Source organism: Saimiri boliviensis, chromosome 10, assembly GCF_048565385.1.
Source record: "Saimiri boliviensis isolate mSaiBol1 chromosome 10, mSaiBol1.pri, whole genome shotgun sequence".
Lineage (NCBI taxonomy): Eukaryota > Metazoa > Chordata > Mammalia > Primates > Cebidae > Saimiri > Saimiri boliviensis.
In genome coordinates this window covers 14005399-14025469 of record NC_133458.1, presented here as the reverse complement: position 1 = coordinate 14025469, position 20071 = coordinate 14005399, and the positions used below count along the sequence as shown (strand labels likewise).

Genomic DNA, 20071 nt, shown 5'->3' with positions numbered 1-20071 from the left:
ATACTACAAGGCTACAGTAATCAAAACAGCCTAGTACTGGTACCAAAACAGAGATATAGACCAATGGAACAGAACAGAGGCCTAGGAGGCAACACAACATATCTACAACCATCGATCTTTGACAAACCTGACAAAAACAGGTTAAGGGGAAAGGATTCCCTGTTTAATAAATGATGTTGGGAAAACTGGCTAGTCATCTGCAGAAAGCAGAAACTGGACCCCTTTCTGACACCTTTCACTAAAATTAACTCCAGATGGATTGAAGACTTAAACATAAGACCTAACATCGTAAAAACCCTAGAAGAAAATCTAGGCAAAACCATTCAGGACATAGGCGTAGGCAAGGACTTCATGAGCAAAACACCGAAAGCATTGGCAACAAAAGCCAAAATAGACAAATGAGACCTAATCAAACTCCACAGCTTCTGCACGGCAAAAGAAACAGTCATTAGAGTGAATCGGCAATCAACAGAAAGGGACAACATTTTTGCAGTTTACCCATCTGACAAAGGGCTGATATCCAGAATTTACAAAGAACTAAAGCAGATTTACAAGAAAAAAACAAACAAGCCCATTCAAAAGTGGGTGAAGGATATGAACAGACACTTCACAAAAGAAGACATACATGAGGCCAACAAACATATGAAAAAATGCTCACCATCACTGTTCATTAGAGAAACGCAAATCAAAACTACATTGAGATACCATCGCACGCCAGTACGAATGACGATCAGTAAAAAATCTGGAGACAGTAGATGCTGAAGAGGATGTGGAGAAATAGGAACACTTTTACACTGTTGGTGGGAGTGTAAATTAGTTCAACCATTGTGGAAGACAGTATGGCGATTCCTCAAGGACCTAGAAATAGAAATTCCATTTGACCCAGCAATCATATATACCCAAAAATATATACTGGGTATATATCCGAAGGATTATAAATTGTTCCACTATAAGGACACATGCACACGAATGTTCATTGCAGCATAGTTTACAATAGCAAAGACCTGGAACCAACCCAAATGCCAATCGACGATAGACTGGACAGGGAAAATGTGGCACATATACACCATGGAATATTACACAGCCATCGAAAACGATGAGTTTGTGTCCTTTGCAGGGACATGGATGAACCTGGAAACCATCATTCTCAGCAAACTTACACAAGAACAGAAAGTCAAACACTGCATATTCTCACTCATAGGCAGGTGTTGAGCAATGAGAACACATGGACACAGGGAGGGGAGCACCACACACTGGGGTCTGTTGGGGGCAAATAGGGGAAGGCTAGTGGGGGGTGGGGAGTTGGGGAGAGATAGCATGGGGAGAAATACCAGATATGGGTGAAGGGGAGGAAGGCAGCAAATCACATTGCCATGTGTGTACCTATGCAACAATCTTGCATGTTCTTCACATGTACCCAAAAACATAAAATGCAATTTAAAAAAAAAAAGAAAAGAAATGTAAAAAGACAATAAAAGTCTTGGAATAACTAAAATAAATAAATAAAATAAACTTCAGTCAAACCTGGGATAAAATTCACTGATTATAGCTGATGGGACGTTTTCCTATTTCTTACTGCCCAAAACATAGATCTTTTCTGTGAAAGTCGTTATCTCAACACCTACTATTCAGGATTTCTTTCCTAGACATCCTTTTACCTATATAATTAATATTAAATTATGTAAGTTTTTTACTTTGCATCTATTATTTGATTCTCAACTTCAGTATGTGGCCCAAGAATAGCTTCTGTTTCCTAGAAAAGTGATACCTGGAATGACGGTATTTTTCAGACCCATATCATCCATTATTACACAGAGGTATCTTTACCTCTATAGCCATTACAGTTTAAACAACATTTTAATATAATCAACACCATAGATTTAAAATACACAATACTGCATAACTGTGAGGCTATTTTTATTATTCATAGTCAAAGTATATTTTCTACAGAACTAACATATTCCCAGATAAATATGAACTATTTCTTTTACAATGATGAATATAATTTAATTCACGCTTATCATTGACATTTTTTATGTTCATGAAAGTGGGATGAATTTAATTATGTAAATATTTTGGAAAATATCATATACCACTTTGGAGAATAGCAGGCATAGGCAAATGTAACTTCTGAGGCAGGCATATTTGAAGCTAGAAGTTGCATCTGTATTATTCAAAAATACTAGTGTTATTATTGTGCCTATCAACTACCTCATTGTATAATCCACAGTCATGGCTCAGAGAGCAGCAGAGACATAGGGCTCCTCAACTTAGGGGATTCTTTTGTCTGTCTACAACCAGCTACCACAGAAAGGAAGGTGATAGCCTGTTTCCTTACATTTCATTGAAAGTCTAGGTAATCAGCCGATAAAGAGAGTATTCCTCTAATCTAGGGAATTAGAGTAGATTCTTATATGGAAGCTCTTCAGACACCTATTAAGTGTATATAGGTTTGCCAGTATTAAGTGTGAATAGAGTTGTATTCTTATTTTGAAGATATGTTGTATGCTAAAGATAAAATTGAAAGAAAAGAGATTTGAAACCAAATGTCATTCATTTGAGCTGACAGACCTTCTATAACCAATTATATAAGTCTTATGAATGGGTAATAAGTGTTAAACATCTTTACGGCCCTAATAATAACTAAAATAGTACTAAATGAAACAGGAAAATGGAAAATCCTAAACAAATTGTTACATTTAGTTGAAAAAATACATAAACTATGTGTTTTGTATTTTTCAGTTTCTATCAATTACCAAGACATGGTTTCAACTTTACTAGGAAAAAGTTCACACTTAGAAGTTAATCATTTGAAAATGCATTTATTAAAATGCCACAAATAATCCCCATAATTTGATACACATTATTTCTATTGGATAAGCTTAAACAAACGAATTGTATTATATCTGTAGAGAAAACTGGCAATACATAATTGATTAGTGTTTTATACCTCATTTGAATGTTACATATAAGGGGACTGTTTCAGAATAATTGCTTTATTGGAAAGTTAGTTTATGAGAAAGTAAAATAAAGTAAAAAGGGACCTTGAAGACCTTGAAGGCAATGTTGTGAACTTTTGCAAAGTAGCAGCCTAAGAGAGGCATATATTTTATGGGCAGAGGCATCTGAAGAGCAATGGCTCAAACACAAATGAGAGACAGTTTTAGATCTATAAATATAAATATATTTTGCAAGTTTTAAATAAATGTGCATAAAGTTTCTAACACTAATTTTTGCTACAACTAGAGAAAATTCCTGTAATACAAAAAATGTGTATAGTAGCATCTTAACTTTTCAGTTTTTGTCTCTGATTTATTAAATCCTTTATTTCCATTGCCATCATTTTTATTTCACTGTTAAAAAATAAACATTAAAATAATAGCGAAGAAAGAGCAAAACTCTTTAGAAAGTGCAGCACTGAAGTACAGGAGAAAAATTTAAGGTACCCAACTAAATTTTTTACTTCCAATAGAGCGAATAGAATAGCAGAAATGCAGAAAGCAGTTGCATGCAGGGTCAGTGTTTACAATACTCCCCAGGACAGTCCTGTAACAAAGCTAGGGTGCTTTATGCTATTTCTTCAACTCTAATCAGAAGAATTGGCACTCATTCTGTTCTGTTTTGTGGTAGGACAAATCCTGTATCACATACAGTAATTTCTGAGTCGAATAATTTTTGACATTGAGAGTAATAGTTTAGAAAAGTTTCAAAAATAACTACATTGCAAACTTACCTCTTACACTGCTTCTGCAAGGGAAAGAATTTACTGCAACTTCTAACAAAATTTTATTTTCCAGTAACAGAAGTTTCTCTTAATATCTTCATTTGTGCTTGATTACATATGTATATAATCTATATAATAAATATATTATCCATATGTAATTATCTATTGATCTATTATCTACCTGCCTGCTTGCCTGCCTGCCTATCCTATCTATCTATCTATCTATCTATCTATCTATCTATCTATCTATCTATCTATCTACCTACCTACCTACCTACCTACCTACCTACCTACCTATCTATCTATCTACCTATCTATGATCCTTTTATCCTTTTGGATTATCCCAAAGATCCTTATCCAGAAGCATTGGCTGCATTTGAAGCTTCTCTTACTTCCAGTTGCCTTCTCAAGCAATAGAGTTGGGTTAATTTAGATGACCACCATCCATCCACACTGGGAGGTGATGATGAGAAAGTTGCTGAGCAGTCAGAAGGCTCCTGGCCATAGCACAACAGGCAGAGCCTACTGAACCTGGGTAGGGGTGGGAATCATCTAGATTTCTATTTCCTCTGCCTGGTACACAAACTTTGAGGTAGAAAGAACTTAGGATATGCCACCCAGGAGTGTCATTCCTCTTTGCAGAGTCATGAGAATTTTTGCTGCCACTCTGTCCTACTTTAGCTGTACTGAAAACCATCTCACAGTGCAAATAAATCTCTTCTGCATAAGAAGGTGTAAGTGCTAGATATTTCTCGGGGGTAAAGTTTGAACTAGAATAAACACAACAGAGACGAATTATGTGCTATAAGAAGCTCTAGCTGACTCCAGAGGAACAATTCCCAGATTCAATGGCATTTACTCCACTTGTTTATGCTATCAAAATAGAGTATAAATTAAACCTCAAGGAGAAAGGGTTTTATTTAGAGTCAGCTAGGAACTAAATTCGCAGGATTATGAGACCTCATATCTTTCTACCTTCTCCCTAAGGGGAAACAAATTGCTCCCTGACTCTTCTCTCTGGAGGACAGCAAAGATTTTGTCTGATTGTCCTTGGAGGAAAATTGTAGAAAAAAGTCAGGACACATCTTGGCATCAACTGTATGCATACAGATTTTCAAATATCTCAAGAATACATAACTTGAGAGAAATATCACAAATTACAATATCCAAACATGTAAAATTGCTACAGTTTTATGAATTCACACATCTCTTTAGTTCTCATGAAGGTATAAGAGAGATCGTGTCTTGGTTCCCATCGAACATGTTATGGCAACCCTGAAAAGGAATTGATCTCCCAACACCAAGGTGTATCTCTGTCTGAAGTGGAATATGTGCTCACAATGAGGAAAGGGAAATACAGCCATAAACAACAAAGGGAAATAATGGCCATAAACAACAGTTGCTGAGCTGTTATTAAGTTTCGAAAAACAAAGTTTTTCTAATAATAATTTATCTTTTTTTAAATTTTCATTGATTTTAATTTTGTCCTTACACAATTATATGTCAGTTTATACCCTATAATTGGTACTCTTTTTTTTCTTTCATTTTTTTTCAGAATTTCTTTTTTTTTTATTGCATTCTAGGTTTTGGGGTACATGTGAAGGACATGCAAGATTGTTGCATAGGTACACATATGGCAGTGTGGTTTGCTGCCTTCCTTCCCCTCACCTGTATCTGTCATTTCTCCCCATGTCATCTCCTCCCACCTCCCCACCCCCCATCCTTCCCCCATTTCCCCTCAACGGACCCCAGTGTGTAGTGCTCCCCTCCCTGTGTCCATGTGTTCTCATTGCTCAACACCCACCTATGAGTGAGAACATGTGGTGTTTGATTTTCTGCTCTTGTGTCAGTTTGCTGAGAATGATGTTTCCAGGTTCATCCATGTCCCTACAAAGGACACGAACTCATCGTTTTTGATGGCTGCATAATATTCCATGGTGTATATGTACCACATTTTCCCTATCCAGTCTATCATCGATGGGCATTTGGGTTGGTTCCAGGTCTTTGCTATTGTAAACAGTGCTGCAATGAACATTCGTGTGCATGTGTCCTTATAGTAGAATGATTTATAATCCTTTGGTTATATACCCAGTAATGGAATTGCTGGGCCAAATGGGATTTCTATTTTTAGGTCCTTGAGGAATCGCCACACTGTCTTCCACAATGGTTGAACTAATTTACACTCCCACCAACAGTGTAAAAGTGTTCCTATTTCTCCACATCCTCTCCAGCATCTGTTGTTTCTAGATTTTTTAATGATCGCCATTCTAACTGGTGTGAGATGGTATCTCAATGTAGTTTTGATTTGCATTTCTCTAATGACCAGTGATGATGAGCATTTTTTCATATGTTTGTTAGTTTCTTCCACTCATGCTCTCTTATGACAGTGTAATGAAGTATTCTAAATGTTAAGTGATGTTTGAAATTATAAAAGACCAGGGGGAGCAGAAAACTTACAAATCTAGTCATTTGGTAAGACAGACAAATAATTTTACAAAAATGTGAAACAATGTAACCCTTTCAGTTTATTTGGCTTTATAAAAGCTATGTTTAATACATGTTACATATATTATCACATAATGAGATTATTATTTTTAAGTGAATAAAAAGCAAATGCTTTAAGATGATGTTTTAATTTGTACTATGATAGTAACTATTAACAAATATCCACATAAAATCTCTTCAAGTCCTTGGAGATTTTTTAAAGCATAAAGCCATCTTAAAACCAAACAATTAAAAGGAATCACTGCAGGCTGGGTGCAATGGCATATCTTTCATTTGTTTCATCATGTTTTATGGTTTCCAGCATACAGAAATGTCATCTCCTTTGCCGAATTTCTTCCTAAATATGTTATTTTGTAAGCTATTGTTAATAGTATTATTTTCTTGGTTTCTTTTTCAGATATTTTGCTGCTAGTGTATAGAAATACTACTGATTTTTGTTTGTTGATTTTGTACCCTACAACTTTACTGAATTCATTTATTAGTTCCAACAGTTGTTTGGTGAAACTTTAGGGATTTTTAAATATATAACATCATGCCATCTGCAAACAGGGACAATTTAACTCCTTCCTTTCCAACTTGAATATCTTCTATTTCTTTTTGAATAATTTGTGTGGCTAGTACTTTTAATACTATTTTGACTAGAAGTAGAAAGGTTGGGAATCCTTGTCATTTTCTAGATCTTAGAGGAAAAGCTTCCAATTTTCTCCATTGAGTACAAGGTTATCTGTGGGTTTGTCATATATGGCCTTTACTGGGTTGAGGTTTATTCCTGTTATTTCTAATTTTTTGAGAGGTCTTTTTTTCTTAAATCATGAATGGATACTGAATTTTGCCAAATGCTTTTTCTGCATGTATTGAAATGATTATTTGGTTTTTGTCCTTCATTCTGTATATGTTTGTTAGGTCCGTTTGGTCTGGAGTAGAGTTTAACATTTTCTTCCTTGATAATCTGTCCATTGCCAAAAGTGGGGTATATATTATATCTATTTTATGTGTGTGTGTGTGTATATATATATATGCGTATGTATATATATACATATATATGTATATATATACAAATACATATGTATATACGTATGTATATGTATACATATATACATATGTGTGTGTATATATATATATATATATATTTCTCTATTCCTCTCTTATTGTGTTCCTTTTTGGTTAAGTGATTTTCCCTAATAGTATGTTTTGATTCCTTGTTTTTCACCATATGTGTATATATCAGGAAAGAAACCATAAAAAAGGAAAATTCTGGCATAAGAGAAATTATGGTATATATATACATATATATTTGAGAAATTCTGGTACCAAAAACCAGAATAACAAAAATGAACAACTCTATAGAGATCTTCAACTGCATACTCCATCAGAGTACTGTTATACCCTCTTGCTGAATTAACCCCTTTATTATTATGTAATGACTTTCTTTATTCTTTCCACAGTTTTTAACTCAAAGTCCATTTTATCTGATATCAGTATAGTTGCTGTTACTCTCCTTTGTTTTTTTCACTTGCATGGAAAATCTTTTTTCATACCTTTACTTTCAGTCTGTGTTTGTCCTTACAGGTGAGTGAGTCTCTTGCAGGCAGCATCAAGTTTTGCTTTTGATCCATTCAGCCACTCTGCTTTCTGAATGGAGAATTTAATTCATTTACATTCAAGGCTGTTATTTATAAAGTAAGGACTTACTACTGTCATTTTGTTCACTGTTTTCTAGTTGTTTTATTTATACTTTGTTTTTCTATTCCTCTCTAATTGTCTTCCTTTTTGGTTAAGTGATTTCCCCTAATAGTATGTTTTGATTCCTTGTTTTTCACTTTTTAAAGTTTCTATTATAGATTTTTGATTTGTGGTTACTATAACACTTACAAAAAGTATCTTATAGTTACAGCAGTTTATTTGCAGTTGGTAACAACTTCTCTTTTGTCACAAAAGCACTATATTTTAAATTTATGTATTTTTTATTTTTTGACCCACAAATTTCTGGGAAAGCACTACATTTTTATTCTACTCCCTGTCCCCACACATTTTGAATATTTGATGTCATCATTTACATCTTTTTATGTTACATCTCCCTTAATAAATTATTGTAGTAATTTTTAATAGTTTATAATTTATTTTCTTGATTTCTTGATTATTTTCTTGATAAATTAATTACTTAGATCTTTAATTTAAATTACAACCTTTAAATTTTATAGGTTATAATTTAACCTTTAAACTAAAGATCTAAGTAATTAACACACCACCATTATGGCATTAGAGTACTCTGAATTAGACTTTGTACTTCTTTCACCATTAAGTTATCTCCTATCATGTTTCATGTTACCAATTAGGGTCCTTTTCTTTTAGGTTAGAGAACTCCCTTCAGCTGTTATTGTAAGGCAGGTTTAGTGGTGATAAGTTGCCTTAGCTTTTGTTTGTCTGGGAAAGTCTTTATCTCTCCTTCATTTCTGAAGGACAGCTTTGCCATCTAAGTATTCTTGGTTGGCAGTTTTTGTTTTCCTCTTTGGCACTTTCCGTAAATGTAGTGGGGAAACCCTGCAAGTGCTGTGGCAAGGGTCTGAAGCCTCAGCCTGTTCCCATATAAATATTGATCCCATATAGATATTGATTTAGAAAAGAATTAGAAATGTAGGCACATAGTTATTCCTTTAGAAAATCATATATAATCTTATAGTTACTCACTTATAATTATAAAGATATATATGAATCTGGAAACCATCATTCTCAGCAAACTGACACAAGAACAGAAAATCAAACACTGCATGTTCTTACTTATAGGTGGATGTTGAACAATTAGAACACAGGGACACAGGGAGGGGAGCATCATACACTGGGGTCTGTTGGGGGGTGCCAAGGAGGGACAGTGGGGGGGCTCTATTTTTATTGTACTTTAGGTTCTGGGGTACATGTACAGATCATGCAGGATTGTTGCATAGACAAAACACATGGCAATGTGGTTTGCTGCCTCCATCTCTCTGTCACCTACATCTGGCATTTCTCCCCATGTTATCCCTCCCTGACCTCCCCACCGCCCCCAGTGTCCCTTTCTTGGCCCCCCCACCAATAGACTCCAGTGTGTGATGCTACCTTCCCTGTGTCCCTGTGTTCTCATTGTTCAACACCCACCTATGAGTGAGAACATTCGGTGTTTGGTTTTCTGTTCCTGTGTCAGTTTGCTGAGAATGATGATTTCCAGATTCATCCATGTCCCTACAAAGGACAAAAACTCATTGTTTTTTATGGTTGCATAGTATTCTATGGTGTATATGTGCCACATTTTCCTAGTCCAGTGTATCATTGATGGTCATTTGGGTTGGTTCCAGGTCTTGGCTATTGTACACAGGGCTGCAGTGAACATACGTGTGCATGTGTCTTTATAATAGAACTATTTATAATCCTTTGGATATATACCCAGTAATGAGATTGCTGGGCCAAATGAGATTTCTATTTCTAGGTCCTTGAGGAACTGCCACACTGTCTTCCACAATGGTTGACCTAATTTGCACTCTCACCAACAGTGTAAAAGTGTTCCTATTTCTCCACATCCTCTGCAGCATCTGTTGCCTCCAGATTTTTTAATGATCACCATTCTAACCGGCACATTTTATTTTTTAAAAGATTAGAAATTTTACTGACCAAAACCTAAATACAATGTCTTTCTGATTAAGTTAGATAGAAATCCTTTTGTAGAGATATGCTTTGATCTTTGATTTTAGGGTGTCATCAACACCCATAACAGTCCAGTTTTTGGAGGATAAGAGCCCAGGGTGGCCATTTAGGGCAGAGTGACTGGCCCCCATGTCAATTAAGAAATTAATACTCTTACCTGCCATGTTAAGAGTCACCCAAGACTCCCTCCTTACTATGCCTTTTGCGGGAGTCACTAGGAACCTCTGGACCTTCCAGCCCTCAGTTATGGCGGCCAGTCCTCAGTTAGGGCCATTATGGCATAAGGTGTCTTCCTCTTCCTTCACAGCTCAGGGCAATCCCTTCTCCAATGACTCTACGGCCTACTTTGAGAACAGGGTCTGAGTGGGCTGCCCTGACTGGGATAGTTCTTCCTCCAATGTCCTGGCTTCCCACACTTGAAGTAGCAATGATTACCTGCAGGTTTGCTATTAGGCTAGTTTGGTCTGTGGGTGAAATATCCCCCTGGGTAACCCTGAGGTTGCAGGGTGCTGCTTAAGTGACTGCTATCATTTGGGCTTGTTGTCTATCCCATCATTTGCCATACAGGGTTCTTTCGGCCTCTTCAGGCTTGCCCCTGTTATTGAATACCCAGAAAGCCACATCAAACATTTGATTAATAGGTCTTTGGAAACATAGCTTTCATTTCCTGTGATTTCTTTTGATTAGTTGGTATGAAGTGATACTGGCCTTACAGAATAAGTTGAGAAATGTTCCATTTTATTATATTTTGAGAAGTTTTTTTATGAAGAAATAGTATTAATTATTCTTTTTTAAAATTAAGTATAATTTGCCATTACAGCAATGTGATTGATGGCCTTATTTGCTGTAAGTTTTAAAATTACTAATTCAACTTCTTTACTTATTATAAGTCTATTCAGATTATCTGTATACTTCTGAGTAAGTTGAGTTAGGCAAGCTTGGCCTAGATCTTATGGGGACAGGGAGAGATCCTGAAGACACCTGTTCTCTACTCTGACTCCGTATTTAGTATGTTTCTACTCCTAGCCCCTTTCTCTCTCCCTCTTCTCTCCTCTCCTGTATTCTGAGGCCCATAAAATATTAGGTCCTTTTGCCTGACACTCCTTCAGCAGTGAGATGATCCCTGCTTCTGTGTTGACCCACCCAACCTTTGCCCAGTGCAGCTCCACAGGGATAAATGAAACAGTGTGGAAGTTGGAACTTACTCTACATCAACCTCTTGCTTATGCTATCACAGTAAATGATTAAACACTTGACTGTTGCTTTCATTTTAGCTAGTTGCTTAAGTTGGTTACTCACACACTTGGAAAATCAGATGTGTCAAGCTCAGTTTCTTGACAGAAATACAACCAATATTTGAGTATGAAACTTTTATTCTGCAACTTTGTGGAATTTATTTGTTTGAGCTGATTTTTAAGAAATTCCTAAGAATTTTCTATGCACAAGGTCATTTCACCTTACACCTTTCCAATCTGGATGCCTTTTATTTCTTTTTCTCATTTAATTGCTCTGGCTAGAACTTCCACTCTAATGCCAAAGAGAAGCAGCAACAAAGGACTTCTTTGATGATGTTTCTTATAAGGAAAGCATCCCAGTCCAACAATTAACTGTAAGTTTAGCTGTGGTTTTCTTATCCACCCTTTATCAGCTTGAAGAAGTTCCTTTATATTTCTAGTCTGGTGTGTGTGTGTGTGTGTGTGTGTGTGTGTGTGTGTGTGGCAGGGACTTGGGGGCTGGGGGCAGTCAGGAAAGGATTTTGGAATTGTCAAATGCCTTTAGTATATATAATGAGATATATTTTATTTTCTTTATTTTATTAACATGATCTATTACATTGAGTTTTAAATGTTTAAATAACCTTGCATTCTTTGAATAAATCTCATTTGGTAATTATGTTTGCTACATTTGGTTTGCTGATATTTGTTGAGGAATTTTCCATCTATATTCATGAAAAAATTGGTCTATAGTTTTCATTTCCTGTGATGTCTTTGTTTTTTTGGTATCAAGTGATACTGGCCTCATAGAATAAGTCGGGAAATGTTCTGTTTTCTTCCATTTGGGGGAGATTTTTATAAAGAAATAGTATTATTTTTAAAAATTAAGTTATTTGCTATTATAGCAATGTGATTGACAGCTTTATTTGGTGCAAGTTTTAAAATTACTAATTCAACTTCTTTACTTTTTAGAAATCTATTCAGATTGTTTATCTTGAGTGAGTTTGTAGATTGTATCTTTCTTGGAATTTTTCCTTTTATGTAAGTTTCTAACTGTTCACCTAGAGTTGTTCACAGTGTTCTTTTATAATCCTTTCTATATCTGTAAGATTGCTAATAATGTTTTTTTCTATATCTCTAATTTTAGTAATTTGAGTCTTTCATTTTTTGTTGGTAAATCTAGCTAGTTTGTCAATTCTCTTAATTTTTTCAAAGAAATACTCTTGTTTTCATTGATTTTCTTATTCTTTTTCATTTTTCTATTTTACTTATATGCATTCTAAACAAGCTTTATGCTTGCTTTGAGTTTAGTTTGCTTTTCTTTCAAAATGGGAGATTTGCAATAAAATGCTGAGAAAATGATGCAAATTCTAAAGGAAAATAGCTTTTCCATCTCTTCCACTCTCCAAATAGGAGTGACTCTCAACAAGAAATTTAATACTCCATACTCCATAGAATTTTCAGTGGGAAGGGTAGAGTAAAATATGTATTTTTTTTTTACTGTAACCTTGTCCTATTTTCAGAGCTAGAATTAGAAAAATTATCATATTCATATCAAACTTCTAACTAAAAAAAAAATTCTCAGTTTTTGCTTCAGCAAACCATAGGTTTAAAAGCAAAGTCCTATCCAACTAACACTCTGTCCACTCCTTACATAGACCTCATTCTCTGCAGTGCTCTGTGGAGGGCGCCCTTCACCTGAGCATTCCTCAGGCTGTAGATCAAGGGGTTCAACACTGGGTTAAAGAGACTGTGAAACAGGGACAGCATTTTCTCCTGCTCCTCTCGTTGATTAGAGTCTGGGACCATATAGACCACCATGGCTATGCCAAAGAAGAGTCCAACCACACACAGGTGGGAGGAGCAGGTGGAGAAGGCCTTTCTGCGGCCTTCCTTTGCCTGGATCTTCAGGATGGCCCAGAGGATGTGCATGTAGGAGATCAGCATCAGACAAAGAGGCCCTACCAAGACAAACATACAGGCAGCAAATATGACCACTTGGTTAACCCAGGTGTCAGCACAGGCCAGCTTGAGAATAGATAGAATTTCACAAAAGAGGTGGTTCACATCCCGGGGCCCACAGAAGGGCAACCTTAGAAGGAGAATTGCATGTACCAGGGAGAGGGCAAGCCCACATGACCAGGACATGAGAGCCAGGATCGCGCACACTCTCCAGGTCATAATGACAGTGTACTGGAGAGGGTGGCAGATGGCCACATACCTATCATAGGACATCACCACCAAAATCAAGCACTCAGTAGCAGCAAAAGCCAAATACAAGAATGTCTGCAGTATGCATGAAACAAAAGAGATGGTTCTTTTCTTGTTCAGCAGATTTGTCAACATCTTGGGAACATTGTTGGAAGCATAGGACAGGTTGATAATGGCCAGGTGTGAGAGGAAGAAGTACATGGGGGTGTGCAGACTGGGGTCTAGACAGATGAGTCCCAAGATTATGCCATTTGCCATCAGGCTGAAAATATATAACAGGGAGAAGATCCAGAAGAGGAGCAGTTCCCTCTCCGCACTGAGCTGGAATCCCACCAGGATGAATTCTGTGACCCATGATTGGTTGCCTCCCATTCCTTAATGGCAGTCTGTCAAGAACTGAAGTATGATAGAAAAGTCAAAAAATTTGAGTTTTTATCTGAAAATGAACCGAGATAAAGGCTGTGTCCTTGTTCCTATTAGATAAGCCCCTTCAAGTTCCTAAGATTTGTTACCTGTTTCTAGAATTTAATTATGAAATAAATTTAAACTTACAGACAGTGTCACAAATTTTGCAAAGAACTCTCACTTATTTTCATGCAGATTCAGCATGTGTTAACATTTATTATTAGTCTTATTATCTTTATACAATTTTTATTTTTTGGACCATTTGAGATTGAAGTGTAGGAATAACATTTAACTTTAAATTTCTGATTTTTGTTAGTAAGGAAAAACTAATTCCCACCAGCTTGACTACAATGTAAGTATTAAAATCAGAAAATTTAATATTGGCATTGACACATTTCTTTTCTCTAATATACAATATTCTCCCTTCAACCACACAAGCTCAGGACCTAATCCAAGATTATGCATTATATCTAATGTCATCTGTCTTTAGTCTCCTGTATCTATAATATTTACTCAGTCTTTTTGTGCATTTCTGAATACTGATGTTTTGAAGAGTTCTTCAGCATAATGTCCAACAATATGAGAGTGTACAATATTCCTCAATGTTTTTGTTCAAATCATTCACTTTCTGCAGGAAAAATAGTATTCTTCTGTGTGTATTCTGAGCCAAGAATATGATGCTAATTTGTCCTATTATTGGGGTGAAGCTAACTTGGATCACTTGGTGAAGATGGTGCTTCCCAGATATCTCCATTGTGTGATTATTTTTTCCTAATTAGTTTCTGGAGTACCTATTAAAGTTATTATATATGTAGTTTGTTCCTCATAACTTCACTATTTTAGTATCCATTGATTATCTTGCCTAACTCAATTATTAGTAATGGTTCAAAATGTGTTGTTCTAACTATATAATTGCTTTTACATTTTTAGATGGCAATTTTAATATAAAAATGCTACATTCATTTATCTATTATCTATTTATCTACCTGTTATCTATCATCTATCTATCAGTATAGACTCATGGATTTTTTTTTTTTTATTCAATGGGTTGTACTTCATTGTTATCATTTTTTGGTGCCAATTTTCCTACATTTGGGCCTTCTAAGCTTGCTCCTCTTTCTTTTTAATATATTAGCATAATATTTGATCAGTTCCTTCCTTCTGATATGACCAGATGTTTCAGTTCCCTTTGTATATTCCCCACTTCAATCACAAAACAGCCATTTTCTTCAAAAGTGATAATCACTTTTAATAAAGAATTATATTTATAAGCCAATATTTATATTTATATAGGTTTTATTGAATTTTAATAATTTATATTTTTATCATGATAGTTTGTATATTTATCATGATTTTTATCATGAGGACAGCATGAATTTCTGGTATTCTCCATCAAAAACAAGAGTATACGATTTGAGAAAGCATACAAATTGTTACAGGGAATAATACTTTCTCAAGGTTACTTCTGAAAATAATAGAACTTAACTGACTTCCTTTATGGTGTCACTAGCATTGTAGAAAATGGTTTTGATATTTATTATTTTATTTTTGGTGAAAAATACATGTTTGTAATTCTACTACCTTATTAATCCTCAGGTTTGTATTATTTTCTTGCTTTTATTCTTATTTAGAAAATTATAGAATCTTGAACATTTTAGATTTTGTGTGGTCCCTTGTGGAAACAATGTGATACATACTTTGTATGAGATTTTGATTGCAAGTTTTAAAATCTTAGAAAAACATGAAACTCCAGTTAAAGGACTAAATAGATGACATCTTGAAATATGCAAACAAAAGTGATCCTTTTTAATAATTGTGCAGTTATACACTTTTGCTGTTTATCTATTTCATATAGATCAGTATTACAAAAATTGTGTGAAAATACTGTGTTTAACTAGCTCTATCATATATTATGAACCATTTTCCATGTCAAAATAATTCTCTGCAACATACTTTGAACAGCTATTATTTAATACAAATATTCTAATTTACTTAATGTATTATCTCATCATTAGATCATGTGCTATACAATGCTTCAGTAATTAAATTATATATGTAAATGTTTGTATTTGATGTCTTTTTCATGAAATTTTAATAGTAAATTCCAAGACTCAGAAGAGCTCAGTCAAGTCAATTACTTTATGTATGTATCTCTCTACTTATCTAAAAATCAAACAAGCAAAAATCTCAAATCTATTAAGGCTTGTTACCGTTAAGATGCCACCTAGTGGAAGAAGATGTCTAATTTAGCAATCATGATGCTAGAATCTCAAATTAACCTTCTGTTACTCCCCACGTTCCATATGGTCCCATTCGAAAGAACCATCTTAGCATTGAATGGATTTCCCACCTAGACAGCTTTTTACAAATACTACTAAGGACAAGAAACACAGTTTTCTCATGTTTGATCTAATCTAGTGTTCCCTTCTCAATTTCAGTTTCTGCCTTCGAGGAAGTCCTGCTTCGTAAGCGAATGGCATTGAGAAATCAGTCAACCTTTCATATACTTTAAATATAGGATAATATCTTTACTCATACAGAAATTATAAGCTAAACAATAATTTAAAATAATCAATGCCATAGCACTTAAAAAGTTTTATAAATATAATTTCATTTTACTGCACATAGCTAATGGCAAGTTTATGAAGCAGACGCATTCCCAGTTATAAGTTAAACCTCTTTATATGATGAATATAATTTCAGTCTATACTTATTATTGACTTCATTTTTTAGTGCATAAGAATGTAAGATGGATTCAGTAATTAGAACTTGAGAATCTTGACTATCCTCTTAGAAGGCATAAGTAAATGTAAATTCTCAGCCATGCCTGTATTTAAGTTGGAAAAGTCGTATGACTCTTTCAAAAATACTAGGGTCATCACTATTCTTATTTACTAGCCTCATCATATAAGTTTGAAGGGGAGTTGTAGTGGAATCATAGCCTCTTCTTGGAAGGATTTTCTTGCATGTTTACAACCAGTTACTATTAAAAGAAAGGAGACAGCCTGGTTCATCTTATCTAGGCCCCACTGAAAGTCTACTTGATAGAAGGCCTACAAAGAGAGTCTTTTCTATTCTAGAAAATTAGAGTAGACTCATGAGGGTAGGTTCTTTAGGCACCTATTAAAGGTATAGGCTTGGTCAATCATAACCCTTTATAACAGTTAAAAGAGTTATGTCCTCACTATGATGATATAGACAAATCTCAAGGTAAAAATCATAGAGGAAGAGGGATTGATACCAAATGTCATTTATTTGAACGGAGATACCCCTTCACCAGATAATGAATGGTAATATATCTTATACTTCTTTATATTTCTTATAATATTACACAAGCAGTATAATATTATGAGACATAAAGAAGTATAAGACATTTTTATACTTATTTTATAAATATAAGTAAATAGATAAAAGTAGACACTCAGAAAATGTTTATTACTTAAATGAGTGACATTTTTAGTTATACATTTAGTCATTCATTTAATATATTTATATTAAATGTACTCTAAACTATACACATATAACATATAGGATATAGTAAATGTATATAATATATATTTTTATCTATTAGCCAAGACCTGATTTATATATTTTTTTAAAAAACATTACAGTTACAATTTGATTATTTGCAAATTTAAAATAATTAAAAACAGTGCTTATAAAGGATATATTCGAATTAGCATAATGATAGGGACTATATTTTGTCTGTAGATGAAATGCCACACCTAAATGTACTGTATATGTGGTGGACTGATGATGACCCCAAAAAGATATATCCCTATCCTAATCCTCAGCACCTATGAATGTTGCCTTATTTTGAAAGCAGGTCTTTACAGATGTGATTAATCTAGAAATCTTAAGATAATCTTCAATTTTGTGGGGGAGCCCTAATTCCAACAACAACATTTCTTATGCAATAAAGGCAGAAGAAGATTTGAAACAAACTGCTGAAGGCACACAGAGGCAAGGCGATGCAAACACGGGGCAGACAGAGATGTGGCCAGACACTGAGGAATCCTGATCATCCCCAGAAGCTGGAAGAAGAATGAATATATTCTCCTTTAGGATTCCCAAAGAAAGCAAAATTTTACTAGATTCCAGAACTGTGAAAGAATAAATTTCTATTGTTTTATTCAACCACATTTGTGGTAACTTGTTACACAAGTGGTAAAAAAACAACTATAGTGTCATACAGTTACTTTGAATCAATGCTTGAGGACAATTTCACAGTAATGGATTTTTGAAGCAAGTGCTTCATATGGAGGTGAAATCACCTGAGAGGTAGGCTTGAAGATACACATCTCAGCATTGTGAACTTTTGCAAACTAAGCCTAAGACGGATCAGTCACATGGCAGTGTTTCTTCGAGATCAATAACTCAATTAAACAGAAAGGCAAAACCAAAAATTCTTAAATTTCTGTAAGTACGTTTTTGAAGAGGGTCTGTATAAATATGCAATAAATTATTTTGTTACAATGAGATATATTTCTACAGTATGACAAGTGGGGGATAGTAAAATCATACTGCAAAATCTTTCTTAAACAGAATTGAACATAATACTCAGTGTCTGAAACATTTAATTTCTGAATATAAAGGATAACAATACTGTTGAAGATAACTCAATCTATTATTATCCAGTAAAAACATTTGTTTCTTGATATGTTAGTCTGGTGATTTTTTCTGGATTCGTCAATCTTTTTTTTCTTGAGATAGAGTCTTACTCTGTCACCCAGGCTGCAGTGCAGCGACTCCATGTCAGCTCACTGCAACCTCCGCCTTCTGGGTTCAAGCAATTCTCCTGCCTCAGCCTCCTTAGTAGCTGGGACTACAGGTGTGTGCCACCACAGTGGGCTAATTTTTGTATTTTTTAGTAGAAATAAGGTTTCACAATATCGGACAGGCTGGTCTCGAACTTTTGACCTTGTGATTTAACTGCCTTGGCCTCCCAAAGTGCTGGGATTACAAGCATGAGCCACCGTGCCTGGCCTGTTCAATCTTTTTGTTGTTGTTATCCTTTCCATTTGCTGTTAAAAAACAGACAACATTAAAAAATAAAATTGCATGCAGAGTAACATCTTTAAGTGGCTAACACACTGGAATGGAGAACAAAATATCACAGCGATGATGCCTACATTTCACTTTCCCAGTAGATTAAATGAAACAACAGCTGTTCAGAAAACAAAAGGTTTTCATGATCAGTATGAGCTGTTTTCCACCCAGGCCATCCTGCAACCCAGAATGTTTCTTCAGCTAGAGTGCTCTATTCCATTTCTCCAACTCTTAGTGTAGTGATAGCCTGGGATAGTTCCCCCAAAGACATAATTCTATGACAAATTACCTTTTAAACTCTTTCAGATAGAAAAAGATGTACTGTAGCTGTTGATAGAATTTTCTTTTCCATTGAGAAAGGGTTTTCCTGGCCAAGTATAGCTTTATTTCGGCTAGGTAATGCCTAAAGTCCTTGCATTAATTTGGCTGTCTCAGAGCCTTATTCAGAGACCTGGATAAAAAGCCCCTCCTTCTCTGAGCTCATTCTCCTTGAGACAATGGGGATAGCTAGCTCTAACCTCCGCCAACAATGCATATTGGGAGATGATGGTGAGAGAGGTGCTGGGGGAGTCTTGGGACCCCTGTTCACAGCAGAGCAGGACGACGCTCCTTGGGAGGAGGAGAGGGACATTGGTGTCTATTTCAGCTACCTGCAATCTATAATTTGATTCAAGAAGGAAGGTCACCCAGGGATGTTGTTCTTCCAGCACAGCCATGGTGATTTCTGCAGTCATCTTGTCCTAGTTCAACTACCTGTACTGGAAACCACGTCCCAGCAGAAATGAGTATCTTCTATAAAAGGAGATGCTAGCACTAGACTTTCCCTCAGGAAAATACTTTGACCTAGAATAAACCCTGCAGAGATGAGAAACATACCACTAAGATGAATATAGACTCCTACTCCCTCTGGCAGCCTTCGTAGGATTAAATTCCAGATATGGGCGAATTCATTGGACTCACTGAAGTTTCTTCAGCTTACTCCAGGAGCATAGCTTTTACTTTAGAATCAGATGAATAAAAACGTTCTTGAGTTTCTATTGAGAATTAAATTCCCAGAAGGAAAATAAGATATACTTATTTGTCTTCTCCTTGAGGGGTAGTGGGAAGAGCTCTGGATCTTCTCTCTGGAGGAATACAAAGATTTTCTGATTGTCCTCCCAGGAAAATGATGAGGACCAGGCAGGGCAGATAATGGCATCACACTATTTCTGCACAAGCTTTCACAGATCTCAAGGGTCATAAACACGAGGGAGATATCACAAATTACAATATCCAAACTCTTAAAATT

General features: G+C 35.3%; 1 protein-coding gene across 1 annotated transcript; it reads right to left on the bottom strand.

Moving 5' to 3' along the window:
* Positions 1-5476: 5476 nt before the first annotated feature.
* On the bottom strand, positions 5477-17165 carry LOC101046637 (olfactory receptor 2A2). The gene is made up of 2 exons (XM_074378966.1): positions 7965-17165; positions 5477-7427 (listed from the first exon to the last, which is right to left on the bottom strand). Exon 1 carries the CDS (start codon positions 13699-13701, stop codon positions 12769-12771), a length of 933 nt encoding a protein of 310 aa, XP_074235067.1. The 5' UTR covers positions 13702-17165; the 3' UTR covers positions 5477-7427; positions 7965-12768.
* Positions 17166-20071: the final 2906 nt, after the last annotated feature.